General features: G+C 50.9%; 1 protein-coding gene and 1 long non-coding RNA gene across 3 annotated transcripts; one reads left to right on the forward strand and one right to left on the reverse strand.

Moving 5' to 3' along the window:
- Window positions 1-86: 86 nt before the first annotated feature.
- LOC108397357 (uncharacterized) lies at window positions 87-7,174 on the reverse strand. 2 transcript variants are annotated; one of them, XR_001853163.3, is made up of 3 exons: window positions 6,572-7,174; window positions 1,412-1,544; window positions 87-308 (listed from the first exon to the last, which is right to left on the reverse strand). It is a non-coding gene; the product is annotated as an uncharacterized lncRNA (long non-coding RNA). The 2 variants fall into 2 exon arrangements; XR_012121794.1 differs by lacking the exon at window positions 1,412-1,544.
- Window positions 7,175-15,422: 8,248 nt separating this feature from the next.
- Window positions 15,423-15,635, forward strand: MIURF (mitochondrial elongation factor 1 upstream open reading frame). The gene has a single exon (XM_073213899.1). It carries the CDS (start codon window positions 15,423-15,425, stop codon window positions 15,633-15,635), a length of 213 nt encoding a protein of 70 aa, XP_073070000.1.
- The last annotated feature ends 3,452 nt before the right edge of the window (window positions 15,636-19,087 follow it).

The raw sequence follows: 19,087 nt of genomic DNA on the forward strand, positions 1-19,087 counted from the left end.
GGCCAGTCCTCTGGCCAGCGTTCCTGGCTCCTCCCTTGCTGTTGCAGTAAATTCCCAGAGACTCAGTTATTGCAGGAAACTCACTCTTTTAAATTAAATCACATTTTACATTTTATTTTTTTGTTTATCAAATATTTATTGCTGAAACACAAACCACCCTGAAATGTCAGACACACCCGGCGATGTATTTGCTCGCGGTTCTGCAGTCTGGGCTGGACTCAGCCGATCACTTCCTCTTCCCCACGGTGGATGGTGGGTGGGCAGCTGCGGCAGGGACATGCTCACCTGCTCAGGCTTGACCTGGGTCACTGGTGACAAAAGAAGGGACAACACACAGTAATGAGCCTCAGCCAGTCAGTGAGTGGTTGCATACCCGATGAGATGGAGTGACCCCTGTAAGCAGGAACCCCGGACTTCACAAACTTGTGGAGATGAGTCTGAGGAGGACCCCGCATCACCCCCGACATCTGCTGCCAAAGACAACATCGCCTGAATCCAATCCCAGGGAACACCGTGAACTCCAATTGACAGAGAATCTGCCCAAAAAACTGGCCTCCTGGATGCACCTCTAATCCCCTCTGTGTCCTTTTGTAGCGTTTGCCAAAAAAAGCCCAACCCTGCATCAAGTATCACAAACCACGTTTCAAGCACCTATGCTAGACTGCTGAAAGTGTCTGGAGACAAAACATTAGCAGTGACACAAATCATAGCTACTGTGGCCTCCACATGTATCCTGGCTGTCCTTGTCATCCTGGCTGACTAACGTGTGTGAGCCCAGCTAAGACCAGAAGAATTTCCTAGTTGAGTTCAACTGAAACATCAGTCAAGTCTCATGAACTCAATTGCTTTAGCCGCTGAGTATGGGGTGGTTTGTTACCCAGCCCAATTGTGTAGATAACTGTTACAGTTTGCTTCTGGTTAACGACTGAAAGGCCACCTCAAACTAGTAAAGCAGAGAAAGAATTTATTGGTTGCTAACAGTAAAGTTTAGTAATAATAAAGGCTTTAGGTACAGCTTGAGGCAGAGCTCATTGTCCCATTGTCATCCAGCTCTCTCTGTGGCTCAGTTCAGCTCAGCTTCCCAACTTGTGTTGGCCCTACTTTCAGATAGGTTTGACCTTCATGTTTGTAAGGTGGCTGCAGCAGCTCCAGGCCTCACACCATCTCATCTTATGTACTCACACAGAAGAAATAGAGCTCCTCTTCCTAAAAGTCCAGGGCCTGGATCCCCTTGACTTGGATGAGGCCATGTGATCATCCCTGAAACAATCAGTGAGACTGGAGAAGGGACAGTGTGGGACATGCTGATTAACCTAGATCTCCCAGAGCCCATTCTATGGTGGGAAAAGGAAGAAGGATATCCCAGAGATATTTGGGACACAGATATCACCACTGGCACAACCTCAGCTACCTCCGTCAGGCATTTCACCAGCCCTTGATCAGCTCCATCTCCTGGATCCTCATCTATGAAGTGAAGGTTTTCACTGGACAGACCTCTGGAGTAGTTGTGAGGCATCTCCTAGCTTGGAACAGAGCCTGGGGCACTGTGGGAGGTTTGTAAGTATGAGTTACCATCACCATGACAATGTCCTCGCCCTCCCATGTCCTCACGTGGCGTGTCTGACACATCGGTCATGCAGCCCTTCTCCGCACCCCTTCCCTTCCCTCCGCGACCCCCTCCTCCCCCTCCCTGACACCCCTTCTTGGTTGCCTTCCTGGCTCTTTTCTACCCCATGCGCCCTTCAATAAGGGGGTTTACCGGGGCTCAGTCCTGGACCCTCTGCTTCTTGACTCTCACCAGGGTGGGGATGGCTTACTCTCCAGGAAGTCCTCTCTCCTGAACATCCAGCCCATGGCTCTACCTGCTTGTTAGATGAGCCCCCAAGGTGGCGAGTCACCTCAGACATCATGGGACCAAATGGAGCTCTGCTGCCCCCGAGGCTGTCCTGTGTACCCTGTCCCGTTGATGACACCTGACCTACCCAATCACAACAGCTAGAAATCTGGGAGTCATCCTTGAATTCTCCCTAATAGTAGCTACCATTCATTGAGCGCCTACTGTGCGACAGGGACTATATTATAACTACCAGGGTCCAAATCCCAGATTCCCTCTTGCTAATCACATGTTCCTTAGACATAAGCCTTCATGTCAGCATTTTTTTGTAAAGTGGGGATGACACCTCCTACCTCAAAGTTGTGGGTATTAAATGATGCGTGTAAAGCAGTTAGCGCAGAGCTGGGCACACAGTAGGCACTCAATAAATGCTAGCTGCAGTGGATATTTGCAGTTGCTCTTCCCAGCATCTCTTCCTTCCAGAACTTCTAAATCATGCATTTTGTTGGGCTTGATATGCACACATGCATGAGACACACCCACACATGCACACACCCAGCTCCTGAGGTAGCCCTGAATGGCTAAGCCCATTGGTACGTGCACTGCCTGGTCAGGGAGATTGCTTTAGGGATGGACGAGTGGTCTAATTTGGGCTAGTGATGCAGAAGAAATGGCTGGAGCTCCTGGAATAGAAATTCTCTTTTAAGAATGATGGAAAAGAGCCCCCAATAACCAGGAAAAAAAAGGGGGGGAAGTGCATAAAAAAAATGGAGTGAAATGGAGCCTCACCTAAAACCCACACAATTAGGACTTCTCAGTTGCAATGGCTCATAAGTTCCCTTTTGAGAAAAACTTTGAGTTCGGTTTTCTGTGATTTACAACCAAAAGTATTCCAACTCTTCTAATCAAAGTGTTGGCTCTGTGAGTTCATGTGCACTACTCTCTTATCCCAGAACCCTTTGCATCACTTTGCACACAACTCTTGCTCACTCTTTCAGACTCCACTTGGGTCAGGCTCTCCAGGAGCCTAGTAGGGGAGGCTGCCTCCCCACACTGGGTTAGGTGCCAATCCTCTGGGCTCCCATCATGCCCCAGTCGACCCCAGCATTGCCCTTTGCACATGGTCTTAGGATTGTCTGCTTTTGTGTTTGTCTCCCATACTTGGGAGCACACAGTCCTCACAAGACTCCATAGCGGTCTGTGGAATGAATGACTGACTGACAAATGAACACTGCTAATATATAAGTGGAGGCACTGGGATTTGAGCCCAGGACTGTCTCCAGTGCTGTCCAATATCCCCACTTCCCTGACACCCTGCTCCCTGAATGTCCCACTCTGCCCACCCAAGGCCTGGGATTCTGTCACATACAACCTACCTGCCCACTAGAGGGTGGGAGGTAGTCTATGGCCCAAACTTCCTCCTCCATAGAATGTTGTCCACAGGATCGGCTGTCCAGACTTGCCACATCTGCTATGTATCACACTGGATCAGTCCCATTGGCCTAATTAGAGCCTCCAGCCTGTCCGGCCAGATGGCCTATCTGAAGACCCAGCATGCTTCACACCAGGCCCTGGTTAGGATGCTCTGCCTTCTAGAAGTTCACATGGGACAAGGCCAGGCCCTCATCCATGCGACTGTCCATCATAAGTAGCCAAAAATAACAATCGTCTCTGTTCCCTGATCAGTTCTGCTAGTCCATCTGCTGTTCTTCCAATAATGTGACTTCTAGACTCCTCACCATTTGATTCTACAAACATTGACCAAGGCCTGGGCTTGTTGGGAGTTAGAGAATACAACATTCTTGAGATTATGGAAGGCAGAAAATTTTCTAATTCAGCCATTCCAGTTTATCATGACCACTTCCTGGGGCAGAGGCTCAGAATGGGGGTGTCCAATTCTAGAAAGTTCTTAGAGGGTCCCCTTGATCACCAGCATTTAAAGCAATCTGGTTAGGATGCTTAAGAAACAATTTAGTTTTTTAAAATTGAGTTCATATCTCAGGAAGCCCCCAGTTAGGTAAGCGATCCCACTCTGTGACAATTAGGCCTTCTGGTCTGACACCCACCGGTCCCACCAACAGCTGTGCCACCATTTTTGCCACTGCTTGCCTTTCAACTCAATCGTAATCGTAGCCTCAATTACTGACTGATTGCTATGTGACAGGCTCTGAAGAAGATACAGAAATTGTAAGATACATTTTCTGCCCTCTAGGCTCTCAGAACTGATTGGGAGTAGGTCAGTGTTCCTTGACCTTGGCACTACTGACATTGTGGGCCAGGTAATTCTTTGTTGGGCTGCCATCCTGTGCCCTGTAGGGGGGTTTGCAGCATCCCTGGCCTCCACCCATTAGACACCAGTTGAATCCACTCCCCCAGGGGTGACAACCAAACGTGCCTCCAGACATTGTTGAATGTCCCCAGGGTGCAAAATCACCCAGGTTCAGAGCCACTGGAGTAGGAGTTCACAGCTGGGGCATCTGTGTACGCACCACGCATTTTGCATATATTACCTCATATAATCTGAAGGTATTTGAGAAGGTTCCCCCACTTTCCAGCTTTGGAGATTGGAGGTGGGGAGCCTAAGATTTAGAGAGATTAGAAATATAAATTGCTCAAAGGCACACAGCTTTCAGGAAGGACTTAACAGCCAGGTCTCCACCACCCTTCTCACGGTGCTACACTGCCCCCTAGTGGGAAATACAGGCATGTCCGCAACTCGAGGGGCCTGCTGCCTCCTTTCCTCCCTTCTCACTGGACACCTCATAGCATTTGAGGCAGCTTATAAGAACACATGCCGTGAAATGGAAGAGCAAATGTATATAAATTAGAATCGTGAAAAATTACAAATAGAAAAGAAAACCAAATCTAGGAAATACACCAACTATTTGGAAAAATACCAAACGCTGAAGGCAAATGCTAAGGGAACGTGCAAGTGTTTAAAGGGGTAGGACCTCTTCTCCCCTTTTGCAGATGGGGAAATGAAGGCTCCAGAACTTGCACAGGCGGCCGCGGAGCTTTGAGGATGAACACGAAAGGAGGGCACCTTCGGATCAGTCTTGCCTACGTGGCAAGGCAGCGTGTGTCTTCCTCAACTCTGTGGCCCCAGCACTCTGCTGCGGGCCCAGGCCCTGCATTGTACTGACACCATGAGCACATAATGACTCACCCTTCCTTGGCGACCCATCTCCCAGGCCTCTAGTTTGCATTATTAGTAGTAGTAGATGTTGATACCCACCCCACAGACATGTCCCCAAACAGTCGGGCCCCAGAAACTCCTCTATCCTGGCAGACCAGGAGACCAGGATAGTCAGGATTCATTTGTCCCCCTCTGTCCTCACCTGCTTTTATGTCAGTGGGAGGTTTTGCCGGGCAGTGTCCTCAGCACCCTAAGACCCAACCAAGCACAGGCCGCATGGTTCTGGGTCTCGCCTCACTGCCTGATGAGGGGCGTCAGCCCTGTTACCTGCCCTCCCGGCTGGGTAGGCGTTTCCTCCTCTGACCATCTGATGTGAGAAGGTGGGGAGACTGGCTTTCCCACCGTGCAGGCATACTCGGAGAGGGCTCTTCCCCTTCTCTGGCCTGCCCTGGGCCAGGGGGTTTGCCAAGACACCTGGGAAGGGAAGACTGCTTTGCCAGCAACTGAGTACAAGGGCATCAGTGGGTCAAATTCTAAGACCCAAAAGACCAGGAGCATGTAGTTATCATCTCAACCACACTCAGGTCTTCCCAAGTTCTGTTCATCCTCGGAAATATATCTTGTCTTAATTACTGGTGTCACCACACCCCACAGAACCTAACCTGGAAATGCAGACATCATCTCTTGCTCTTCCTTCTCTCTCTCTTCTAGTCTCTGCTGACCAATCCACTCTCCATGCTGGGCCACTGCCAGCCCATTCACGGCTTTTAGGCAAATTGGGAAGGGCATCCCTTCCTCAAGACGTTTTACTTCCATCTATTGGAAAATTGCTAGAGCATACTGATTTCATTAGGACAAGACAATTCACACTGCCAAAGAAATGTCATAAGATACATACAGCTCTATAAGGGTCTATGATATGAAAGCTGACCCTTGGATATGTGGTACCCTTGTGCAGTGTGTAACATGAACAACCATACCCAGCAGCCCTGCCTCAACATTCTAGATCCAACCCTATCACCACCCCGTCCCAACTTTAAGATACTCTATAGCTCCCCAACATCTACAGTGTCAAGGCAAAGTTCCTGATGTAGCTCCAGGGAGTCTCTACTACCCTATCATACTACCTCGTTCCATCTCCTTGGACTGGGATAGACACCTGACTCAAAGGCAGCCACTCCATCTACAGGCTGAGCAGCAGTGCGCATGATATGGCCTGGTGTGAAGAGGTAAGCTGGGTCCATCAGCAAGCAGGCTGGAATGGAGGCGAATGGACCAGGTGCAGAAAGAAGCAGCCGTGAGAGATCAGCCTCCAGTCACTGGTTCTGATGGACCCAGACCTGAGCTGGCTTGAATGGAGCTCTGACCCATGAACTCAAGGTTGCCCTACCAGAGCTGCGACTTGGGGGAGGTTACTCTGAGCCAAGAATCATCAAACTCAAAGTAGTTACAATATTCTGAAGACCTGAAGACGGGGCCCTCAAATACAAACAGGAATTTAGTAGGTGATTAAGCTGGCATGTCCTGGCACTTGGGGAAAGAAGGATTATTTCATAAATATTTGACAGCCATTTAGAAGAAAGACTAATTACAATCCTTACCTCACTCCTTACACCAAAGTTAATTCCAGGTGAATGCACCAAAGTTATGAAGTTTTTTTAAAGTACAATTTGGCCAGGCTCTTCTCTCTCTGGGCGGCTGTGCAGCTGAGGGTGTGTGCCGGGTTGGCAGGGAGGGACCGAGCTGGTGAACCTCTGTGACAGCTGCCGCGCGTTTCACCCTGACTGCGCCCAGAGCCCCTAAGCCCACTGTACCCATCGGCCTCCTGTGACACTCTCTTCCTCCCTGGAATGTGCTCAGCTCTCATCTCTTTACCCGCGGCTGCTCTGCCATCTGGGCAGTCTCTTTGGGAAGCCCTGATGATGGGTGAGGACTTCAGGTCCAGCGCCCCTCGGGTTTCTAGCTCCCAGGCTGCACCAGAGTCTTCTGTTTCAGTCCCTTTCCTGAGCTGGAGAAGGTTTTACCTGTGGGCTTGAGCCCAGCGATGCCATTTTGGCTTTCTCTTTCTGTGTTTTAAGGTTCAGTGCTTCGTGGTGGCAGCTGGGAAGATCTGTCATTGTGCTTTGTCATTGTGACTGGTGGGCAGCCAGGCTTTCGCTGGTTCCTCTCCCTCTTCCTCCCCCTGTAGGATGAGAAAACCTCACAAGGCCTTGGTGGACTCAGCAGCCTACAGGAGTCCGATGGGTAATACAAATGAGCGAGCACCCGTGGATGAGACGATAGGGAGTGGTGGCAATTGGGGGGGAGGAGCTGGGGAGCTCATATTCTGTCCAAAGGTAGTGGCTTCTCCTTAGCACAGGTGGGAAGCCCAGTGCTGCAAGATCTTCTAAATATTTAAACAAATCCATAAAAGCCTGTCTTTTATAATTTTCTGGGTCTTACAAAGCTCTTTGTGGAGCAAGAAGAACACTCTTGTTCCGTCCAGCATGTAGACTTCCAGTTTGCCCCTTGAGGAAGTGGAGGCTGTAACCAGCTGACGTGTTGCAGCCTCATCTGTGAAGTGGGTTCCTTGAAACCCGGTCCTAATAGGACTGTGGTAGAGACCAACAGGGGATGAAGAATGTAAAGGGAAATCACGTAACAGTCACTGAGCAGTTGCTCTGTGCTGGGCACTAAACAGTCTCCCCACCCTTCTCCTAAGCCCTGAAACACACACAAGGCAAGTGGAGGAGCTGGTGTCTGGGCACCAGCCCAGCATATCTCTGTGGCCTGCCGGAGAGAGGGTATTCCGTGAATGAGCTTGCATTCTCTTTCCTCTTTGCAACACCACCTGGCAAAACATGGGCAGCAAAGATTTCACAGGCGAATGGTGGAACCTCACTCTTGTCCAGGAATATCGGGTTCTAGCCTGCTGAATTCAGGATCAATGACTTCTGATGACAGCAACCCCATTAGGAGGAAGGCAGCTTCCTCTGAGAGTCCCTTCCAGGTCCCTGACTGGCTCACATCCCGGAGCTTTGCTGATCGGGTTACAACCAACTCCTCCAATCCTCCATCAGCCCTGGCAGTAAGAGGGAACCTTTACTCTGCCCTGGGGAGGTGGGGCTGGGCGGAGCTGTGCTTGCTGTCTTGTTATCCAGCAGCAATTTCCCCTCAATTCAGGGCAACAAGCATTTAAAGAGGGTCTCCATTTTACAAGGCCTCCTGCAGGTCAAAGTAAAGGGACAGACTGGTAAGACCCAGGCCTCAGGGTGCGCAGCCTCTGCTCCCTAGGGAAGCCTGGGGCTGCCCTGTGGGCTCCTTCCCTCCCCTCTTCTCTGCTAGAACAAGTACCAGCCCACCCCCAAGCCAAGCCCAAGGCAACTGGCTTTCCTCTCCCTCCAGTCGTCCTCTCATATTGCCCTTTCCCAGCAAAGCCACTGTCTCCCTTTCCGCTTCATTCAGTCTTCAGCCCCTGGGCCTCTGCCCCCACCCCTCGCTGAGCCCGTCAGGCAGGGACCAGCTCCTGCTTGGGGAAGAATGACACTGCACTCCCTGGGGCACTGGCCTTCGCGACCATGTCCTTCCTTCCCAAGGCCTCCACCACGCTGTCTTCTGACTGTCCTCTGCAGGGTCCTTTGCTCCCTTGGCCTTAGATGCCCGTGTTCCCAGGGCTCCCCTCCTTGTCCCCTTACTCCACCCTCGTCCCTAGTGACTTCATTTATCCCACGGGTGGTCCTGTGCTCCAGACCTGAGCTCAGACCCTAGTCCTGCTGCTTATGGCTCTTGAAGATCCCTTGGCTGTAACTGGGACACTGACAGCCTTATCCTCAGGGGGCTGTGATGAGCGTAGAGGCACACAGGAAGGGCTGAGTCAGTGTTCACTCTTACTGCCCCTGGTGACTCTCTCGAGTGGCCTGGGGACTGATCTGTAGGTCTCAGCCCACAGTCTCATCCCTGTAAAGGGGCAAGGGTGCCCTTCCAAGATGCAAGCCTGATCATGGCACAGCCGTCCCACTGCTACTGGCTCAGGGCCAAACCCCTCTAGGGCTGTGGTCATCTGGGCCCGCCTTCCTCACCAGTCTCATCCTGGGCTCTTCTCGAATTCTCTGGCTCTAGTCCTCTGAGCTTTCCAATGGTCTGTGACTCCTGCCCGGACCACTCCTACCCCTGGACCATTACCTGGTCAGTCCTAAGGCTCAGCCATGGTTCTAATTCCTGCTGCAGATACACTTGACCTACTTCTCTCTCATTCCTTCTCAGCATGAGTCAATTTCAAGGCCAGATTGCTTAGGCACTCACTTAATATAATCCCCTTTTATGAGTGTAGAAACCGAGAGTCAAGAGAGGTTGATGAACTTGAGAGGGCTGCCCAGCCGTCCAGTGACAGAACTGGGCTCCAAACCCAGGACTGACTCCAGACTAATGGTGCTGGTGCCGCAGCCTAAGGCACCCCCACCTTCCCGGGAAACCTCAGGGAAGGTTTCCTTCCCTGCTCACCTGTCCAGCCTTGTATTTCATCCCCCGACCCCGCCATCCCCCACCCCTACTTTAGTGCCCACGCCCCACTTCTGCACTACGTCGTGGCTTTTCTGGTTTCCACAGCACCTGCCGAGGCGTCTCTCAGCACCTGTGTGTTCTTGTCAGCTTTCTCATTGACCCTGGCCTTCTTGAGGATAAGAACTGCATGTTTTATTTCTGCACTCCTGCCTCCAGGCCTGGCACCACACTGGATGCTCACTCAGTGCTGGGTGAATGACTTGGTTAGTACATTGGGAACAGTAATGTTAATTCTCATGGGTCATTTGGCAAAAATGTTTTCTTCATTTTGTCCCAGCATCCTGCCTTAGCCTTCTAGGGCCCAGACCCTTGATCACTGAGGCTTGCCAGGGTCGGAGGCCACAGCTTGAGATTCCCTGAGCTCTTGCCCTGAAACAGGTGTCCTGGGTTCCCAAAGTCTGCCTGTGGGCTCATGGTCCATGTACCCATCCCCGCAGGAGAGAGAATGGCATCTTGTAACGTCACAAGCTGCTGCTTCCTGGGTGTTCACTGGGTGTCAGCTCCCCGATGTTCCAAGAGCACCTTGCATGCCTCCCACATTTGATCCTCAGCATCCTCTGTGGTAGTTCTTTCATCTCCACCTCCGATCCACAGACGAGGAAGCCGAGGCACACAGCTCAAGGCACTTGCCCTGAGCTCACCACCACCCCACTGCTCCTTTCACATCAGATGGGACTTCACCAGCCCCACTCATCTCTCCCAGGCCCTCTGTCTTCCTGGAAAATGTTCATTCATTCATTCACTCCACAATTAAATGCCAACTATGTGTGAGTCGCTGTTCTGGTGAGCAAGTGCTTCCCTCTCACCCTCCATCCACGATCCCGTAAGATGCCGTTGCCATATCCAGATATGACACTGTGGGTTATGTCAAAACTCCAGTATCAGCCTGAGAGATGCCAGAAGGCCTCTTGCCCCAGCAACCGAGCAGAGCTCTGGGATTTGGGTCAGTGCCCTTTGCTGGAGTCTGTGGCCTACTAAGGCACCAGGGATACATGTGTGTGCGAGATGCCTGTTTCACTGCCCCCATCCCCCACCCCATTGCCATGGGATCACTGGAAGCAGGAAGGAGCCTGGTGAGCCTGCAAGTAAAGAGAAGACCTGAAAGAGCAAGAAGGGCCTGGCGGAACTCATCTGAAAGGCAGAACCCCAGGGGGCCTCCCTCCTTCCCTCCTAAAAATAATATTCTACACAACAGGAGGGGCAGGAGGCATATGAAAGATGACCTGCTCTTCCAGCTGGAAATGTCACCAATTAGATTTATTTGGGTCACAAAATATTTCTTTAAAAAGCAAACTAGGGCAGCTACAAGAGTGGAAAGAACACATTTCAGAGTCAGACAGACCAGGGCCCCACTGTGAGTTTCTCAGCTGCCTGGCTCAGGGTCCGAAGCAATGACGGAGCCTCTCAGTCTTGGGTTTCTCATCCGTAACACCGGGATAACCATGCCTCCCAAACAGGGATGTTGGGATCAGACATAATAAAATGTTTATGAAGTCCAAATGTCTGGCACACAATAGGTGCTTAATAAAGGTGGCTGTCAGTGCTGGTGCTGCCTCAGTGGGAGAGGGCGAGGGAGATGACTGCTGGGTTTCATCCTTGTTTCCCCCATGCCAAGCCAGATCTGGGGGAATGGTTCTGAATATCCCAGATGCTACACCCACTATTGCTCCTAAGTCTGAAACCTCCCTCCTTGAGGCCCCCACCTGGGCACCTCCGTTTCCCAGAAGGCCCAGGGGCTCACCATCCCCTGGTGCTGCAGGGGCTCCCTATGTCACAAAGAAGCCTTTTCTCAACTGAGTGGAGATCTGAGGCCCTGGAAAACAGCCTCCTTTTAGCAATTTGGAAAACCTGGATGTGTTCCTGATAGGCTGGAGCAGGGAAGCAGCAAGGCAATCACTTCGGGCCCCCAGGTTATGGTTGACCCTTCTCTCTCATACCCCCAATCGGCAAATGGTGTGGCCTCACCTCCCAATACTTCCAGGACCTGACCACGTACCCCTCCACCGCCACCTACTGGCCACAGCCCCGTCCTCTCCTGCTTGACTTCTGCAGCAGCCTCCTGTCAGTCTCCCTGCTTTAGCTCTTGATCCCTTCAGGTATCAGACTAGCCCCACGGAAAGGGAATCCAGGAACCCTTTCCACGAAGATGGAACCGAATGTGAAGAAGAAAGCCTCTGTTCCTCCCAAAGCCAAAGCCAGGGCAAAGGCTTTGAGGGCCAAGAAGGTGGCACTAGAAGGCATCCACAGACACACAAAAAGACAGGGGCTACACAGCACGCACCTGCCGGCGGCCTGAGGCACTGCTGCTCCGACGGGAAGCCCTGATCTCCTTGGAGGAGCACCCCAGGGGAAACAAGCTTGACCCCTATGTCATCATCAAGTTCTCCACCCACAGAGTCCACCATGACACCAACACACTGTGTTCACTGTTGATGCCAAGACCATCAGCACCAGATCAGACAGGCTGAGAAGACGGCCTGTGGCATCATGTGGCCACAGCCAACACCCCAATGGCATCTGATGGAGAGAAGACATGTTTGGCTCCTGACTATGATGCTTAGGATAGTGTCAACAAAATTGGGATTATCTAAACTGAGTCTAGTTGGCTAATTCTAAATACACATTTTTTCACCACAAACAAACAGAAATCAGGTCCCATCACTACTTGCTCTAAACCCTCCAGTGGGTCCTGTCCAGGGTGCAGTTTCCCCTCCCCTGCCCTGATAAGGACCTCGTGTCCCACCTCTTCCCCAGCTCCTGCTCACCCTCATCCCGCGCTCGCCTCCTCTCTGCTGCTCACAGAACACGGAGCTTAAGGGCTCACCTGGAGGCCAGCACCTGGAATGCTCTTCCTGAAGGTCCTGCTCACACTCCCTTATCAGGCCCTTCTGCACCGCTGTGTGTAAAAAAGCAACCTCCTCCCTCCCACCGCGTTCCCTGTGCTTCATCCTCTGAGCAAGCACTTTTCCTCTGGTTCCTATCACCTCCTCCTAGCCCCACTAGAAGACAGACTTGGCCTTCAGTCCACCCACTGTCTGTGGCAGCGCTTTGAGCATTTAGAGACCTTAACGAGGATTTGTCATACGAGTAAATGAAAGGCCGGGCAACCACTCCCTAAGTGCCCACCCCTACGGTTAGATCCCTCTTAATCCTCACAAAAGCGCCGGGCTGAGAGAGGTTAGGACACTTGCCAGAGGGCAGTTGTCTTCATATGGTGGAGCTGGACCTGGGAGCTAGCTGGACCTGACTCCAAAACCTGACGGTTGCCTTCCCAGAGAGACTAAGTTCCTTGACTTCACCCTGAGCTGCTGGGAGGCGGCTTACAAAGTCCCTAAGACACAGCCCCTGCCCTCAAATCTGGCGACAGAGAAGCAAATGGATAATTAAACAACAGTGCCCGGCAAATAGCAGCTGAGTACGTTTCGTTGTTGAACGGGTTAAGGGCTGGAACATTGGTGTGCAGACGTTTCTAAGAGAGTTTGGATGCAGGGAGAGGAAGGGACTGGAAAGACTTCCGGAGGGGACATTTGAGGTGGACCATGAAGGGTAGGACTTTGCCAGGGGCCAACGGGCCTGGGAAGCAGGAACAGCAACGACGGATGAAAAGAAAGCGATGAGAAAACGAACTTGGAAGAGCCCTGAAAGCCAGGATAGGGGATATAATTAGTGTTACAATCCCCCAGATGTCCCCTTGCCCCAGCCCGAGGTGAGCAGACGGTGCTGGGGTCTGGTCGGACCCCTTGACAGCTACGGGATAGGCCGCAGGGTGAAGGCCTAGCAGGGGCAGCGGCTTCCTGGGAGGGCGAGGCCACCCCAGCCCTCCGGCCCTCGGCCCTCTCCAGCCCACAACGCCGCCGGTCCTGGGTGGGCGGGGCCGAGTGGCCGCGGAAGGCCCCTCCGTGGGTGACATCACGCACGGAGGCGGGGCTCAGGATGTGGGGCGGAGCCCGCGGGTGGGGGCGTGGCCCAACGGGGCCCTGGCCCCGCCTCCAGAAAGGCCTCCGCAGGGAAGACCGGAAGTCCTCCCGCCTCCGCGCGCCTCCATCCTCCTTTCAGTCCCTCCCCTCAGATCGGCACGCAAGGTCGTGTCCCGGAAGTGAAGGGGCCATGTTGGTGGGTGACCCCGGGAGAGGTACCCGGCGAGAAGCGAACCGCGAGGTGTGGTAGTGCGCGCAGGCCGCGGGTGAGTGAGGGGCGGCGTGAGGGCTGGTGGCTCGCCGGGCCTCCCTTCAGAGCGGCGGCCGGCGTCCCTGTTCTGGCCCGGGCTACCGGCCTGGCCGCCGGGGGTCTCGCCCCAGCCCTCCCCGGACCCTCCCCTGGGAGGCCGCTCCGTGGCCCCTTCCAGCCTCAGGAGGTCTCCCGGCATCCCCGAGCCGGCCTGCCCTCTCCGCCCCCAGGGTTGGGGGAGGACCTGGGGACCGGCCGTGGATCAGCCGCCCACTCGCGGAGCGACCTTGTAGTAACAGCCTTCGCGTGACAGTGGCTTCCTACTTCATAAAACACTTTTACTGTTGATTTTCTGGATTCATCTCTCCCACATCGGGAGGTCTTTGGGGAGCCCTTTTGCATTTGAGGAAAAAGGGACAGGGACAGGGATAGTGGCTCGCTCACGCTCACTCAGAAAGTTGGCAAGGCCGAAGCATGATGGCTAACTGACCTCGGACTCAAAGTCCAGATCTTTTTTACCAAATACTACCCCCAGTCAGTCTTATTTCTTGATTTCTGAAAGAGGGGTGATCATTTCTTCTACATAGGGACATTGTGAGCATTCCGCCTTTCATTCAATTTGTTTTTGGAGAGTTTGTGGAGCACCCATAAGTGCTGTACACATGGTAAGATCCCAGTGAATGGTAACTATCCTTAAAGAGGCGGGCAGAGTTGGGGTCGGGCGCAGCCCCTTTTACAGCTGTGCCTATGGGCAAGTTATTTCCTCCTGAAAACTTCTGTTTCCTCCACCTAAAATGAGGATAATGGTGACACTGGATTGTTAATAGAATGAAAAGGGTCATGTGGGGCATGCTTAGAACATGCATGGTATATAGTGAACACTCGATCAGTGTTCTCTGTTAATTATGAGCCCTGAACACCTCATAGGTTCCTTAATTTAAATGTGATAATGGATGACAAAGCACTTTACAAATGATAACACTGTACTTGTGTACGGGTTTATTGTTCCTGAAGGAGATGGTGGCAGTTTATGTGTAACTAAATCTAGTGTTTGTCGAATACCTACAAACCAGGCTAGGTGGCACTAGTAATTGCTGTCCCTGACAGACTGCTTAGTATGTGCCAAGTGCTGTTCTAAACACATCTACATATATTATTAACTCATTTACTCCTCGTACCAATCATATGGGCAGAGTACAGTTGTAGCCCCCATTCTACAGATAAAAGAACTGAGATAAGCACGGAGAGATTAGGAAATTTGCCCAAGGTAATCAATCAGCTCATAAATGGTGGTGCCAGGATTCAAGTATGGCTGAGAGTCCTTGTTTTCAACCACTCAGGACCACTCCTTGTGGTGAAGTTTTATTATACGTGCTTCACATGCATTATCTCATGCAGTTCTCAAAATAGCACTGTGGTAGGTACTGTTTGTATCTCCATTTTGCAACTGAGGAAGCTGATACTCAGAGGGGTTAAGTACTTTGCCTAGAGTCATGTGACACCTTAGTGACAGAACCAGGAATTAAGCCCTGGTCCTTCAGCATAACCTATACTTGCCTAGAAGGGGGAATCTAAAGGCTGGGGTCTAGTCCTAGCCCTGCCACTAAACTGTAGTGTGATTTTGGGCATCTGAAACCTAGATTAAGAACTTCTGAATTGTAGGCCCTTCTGGCATTAGTTCTGACTCTAGGCTTCTGTTTTTTCCCTTCTGCTTATAGCTTGACGCCCAGCCCTTACCAGTCCCCCATGGCCCCATGGAGCCGAGAGGCAGTGCTGGGTCTCTACCGGGCTCTGCTGCGCCAGGGCCGGGAGCTTCACTACACCGATAGAGACTTCTACCTTGCCACCATCCGCCGTGAGTTCCGGAAAAACAAGAAGCTAGAGGATCCTGAGGCCCGGGAGAGGCAGCTGGAAAAGGGCCTGATCTTCCTCCACAGCAAACTGGGCGGGATTATTTAGGATCTTCTTTCACCTCCCATCCTAGTGCCAAGGGAAAGAGGACAGAGGTGCCTTCCATAGACACCCCTGCTCTCTCCCACCCCCGCCTCACAGATGCAGTAAGAAGCTTCAGGTAGGCAGATTGTTGTTCCTATAGGTTTCATTTTTTCTGTTGCAGGGGACCGGGAGAGAGAGAGACACTTTCCTTTTATTGACCAAAGTCTTTTCGTCATTAGAAATCAAATGACCAAAGTCATTAAAAATCAATGGAGGAAACAGACATATTGACAGAAGTATGTTCCCTTATTGCAAAAACACCCTGAGTTTCCAGCCCCACCAGAACAGAATAGTTATCACCATTTTATTTCATAGAACATTTTACATATGAAAGTGTTTAAAAAGACATTGGTTAAATCAGAGCTCAGTTCCAGACTGCCTCGTTCTTCAATTATCTTGTGGGTCAGATAACATAGCGCTGTTCTGTTACAACACAGTCTATAAAGCAAGCACAGTGTATGGGCTTCAGAGGATGGTGCCTGGGCTTAAATTCTGGCACTGCTGCTAATGCTGTGGGATTTAGGGCAAATCACAATCTTTCCAGGCTTCCATTTTTTCATTTGTAAAATGGAAATAATAGTACTTACCTTTTCAGGTGAGAATTAAATGAGGCAGTGCACACACAGCGCTTGGAATGGTACTTAGCAAGCAGTATATTAGCCCTGTTTACTCCTGAAACCAGTGTTACCAAGAAGTCCCACTGTAACACATGATTGTGTTTAATTCAGCAACTTTCCCAGAGGGCCCTCTGTGGCTGTGGCGTTGTGGTAGGCTCTGGGAGAGAGATGAGTGATACGGTCCATCCAGGGGCTCAGTCTAATGCTTCCTCAGTCAGGGAAATAATTCCCGTGTGAGCAGCTGTGTACTAGAGCGTCGTATAAGAGCTTGGGGATGTATAAGAGCTTTTTAAACATTTTCATGTGAAGATGTAACTGCTTGGCTTAGTGTTGTGGGCATCACAGGTGGCATAGAAAAGAAGACATTTCACGTCTACCTCAAATGAGAACTTGAAGCTTGCTGGGCAGGTGAGCAAGAATAAGCAAATGTGGAGGTGGAAACTGCATTTTGTAGTCTGGAAACTCTAGTCCAGCATGAATAGGAAGGTGCACCTGTCTGGAAGGCCACTGACTCCCCTGTGGAGGAGATTGTGACATTTGATAGTAGGGGGACCGTTACAGCTTTGTAAGCAGGGTAGGGGTGTGGAAGGAGGATGGTGGCAGTGGCTGCATGGAGGCTAAATTGGTGAGAGAGCCTAGAGGCAGCAAATCTGGCCAGATGGGATTGGGGTGGGATATAGCTGCGGGACTTGGTGACCAGTTGGCTGAGGCAGGAAGAGGAGAAGGAATGAAGGCTTGCCAGGCGCTATTAACGAGAGAAAGCAGAAGAGCCTTCGGTAATGGCTTTTCGCTACCCTCTTCTACTTAGGGTGATGGGGCAGACCCACCTTGTCAGTGTAAGGCCAGGGGTAGGGTGATGCCCATGGGAGCCTGCTGTGCAGGGAAAGGAAGGGGGTCTGGAAGTGCAATGGGAGTCAACTGAGTCTTTGGTTCCTAGTCTGTTTTGACAGTGAGTTGGGTTACAGGTCACTACCACCACCTCCTCAGAAAACAAACACAAAAGAAAACTCCATGTGGTTAATGGGTCACTTATGCAACACATCTTTGCTGTGTGTCAAACACTGCTGGCCTTGGAGATAGAGCAGTGAGTCAAAATGACCCCAGGAAGCTTATGGTCTAGCGATTAACAGAGAGGAGATGCGAACACAGTGAGACTGCAGACTACTTGGGACCCCCTGTAAGCTACTCCTGCTCAGAAGTGTGAGTTCTTTAAGGTTCAGGTTCAGGTCTTAGCTGCACAATTTACTGACATGTTGACCTTGGGCCAGTTATTTAAGCTGTGCCTGCGTTTCTTCTGTAAATTGGAGACAACAGTATGACTGGCCTCATAGGAGTGTTGTGAGGATAAGGGAATTAAGATGTGAGAATGCCCAGCACATGGCACACACTCAATGTATGTTAGCTAGCCTGTGTACTCAGTTAGATCTGTTTAAGTCATATGACTTCTTTCAGATACAGTAAGTTAGGCTTTTTATCATTCTGTGCTGTCGTCCTAGGAAACTGCAGGGCCTCTGTTCCCATCCCCACTATCCTGGGGTGATGAGCCCATTTTTGTATCTAAGCAGACAGGTTGTACTTGCCTGACATGTTGGCAGTGCTGATTCTCTGACCCCCAGCCCTGCCTGCCATCAGTGTTCTTTCTCCTTGTCCTCTCTTCCCCTGCCTTTTTCTTTGAAATATTTTAACTATTTTGTAGTGTACAGTTTAGTAGTGTTAAGAATACTTGTGTAACAGATCTCCAGAACTTTTTCTGCTCGCAAAACCGAACCTCTGCGCCCATTAAACAGTGTTCCTTGACTGCACCGAGGAGCGCGGCCTCCTCTCCTCGCCAGGGGACCTCCTGTCTCCAGCAGCTCCAAGTTAGTGCAGCAGAACCTGAGTGGAGGGTGTATAGTGGATAAGGAGTTTCAAAGGAAACAAGTTTCAGAATAAGAACTTTTATTTCCCTGTTAGAGTTCGTGGACATGCTCTCCTCTATCAGGTCACCAGGTCTTTGACATCATCTGGTCCTTGGGTGGGGGGGCCCCTATAGCATGAGAATAGGAAGAGCCTTTTCCCCAACCTGCTCAATTTGATTCTTTTGATCTCAAGGCCAGATGGCATCAGTGTGAGTTTTAGTCCATTCTTAGCTGTGTCTCAGAAGGTGAAATGTAATGCAGAGGACAGTGGATTGCTGACTGCCTTCTGGAAGTGACCTGTTGTCCTGTGGATGGAAATCTTAAAAGACTTAATGATTGTCCACATTCATGGAATTTACAGTTTATAGTATTCACATATAGTGTTTTAGTAGGTGTTTTTTCCTCACTACAACCCTACGATTTAGGTTCTGTAGGCAGCATTCTCCTTTTTGTAGCTGAGGGGCTAAGTAAGTCATTGGAGGTCACCCAGCTAATAAGTCAGGGCTCAAAGGCAGGAGCTCATTCCCAGGATTCTGACAGAAACCCAGGCTCTCTCTGTTAATACTGTATTATCAGTTAGATGGGCTAAGGCCTGGGAGGCTCCTCTGGCTTCTGCTTAGAGGGAGGATATGCCCTTCTGGTCCTGCTGCATCACATCCAACCTTACTCAGATGTTGCTTGTATCCAGTGGTTCTTCCTACTGTAAATAGATCAGTAAAGGTTCTTTTGTTTAGTTTTTAAAAAATAAGACAGTGGTTCTTTTGGTTAGTTTTTAAAAAATAAGACAGTGGTCATTGTTATGTGTGGGGAACTGAGTAACATTTGTCCTGATTGGATTACTCTGCCTCAGTGGAGTGGATCTGTCCCTCTGTCTCAGTGGCCACTGGATGGAGAGTGACCA

This window comes from Manis javanica, chromosome 10 (genome assembly GCF_040802235.1).
Source record: "Manis javanica isolate MJ-LG chromosome 10, MJ_LKY, whole genome shotgun sequence".
Classification (NCBI taxonomy): Eukaryota; Metazoa; Chordata; class Mammalia; order Pholidota; family Manidae; genus Manis; species Manis javanica.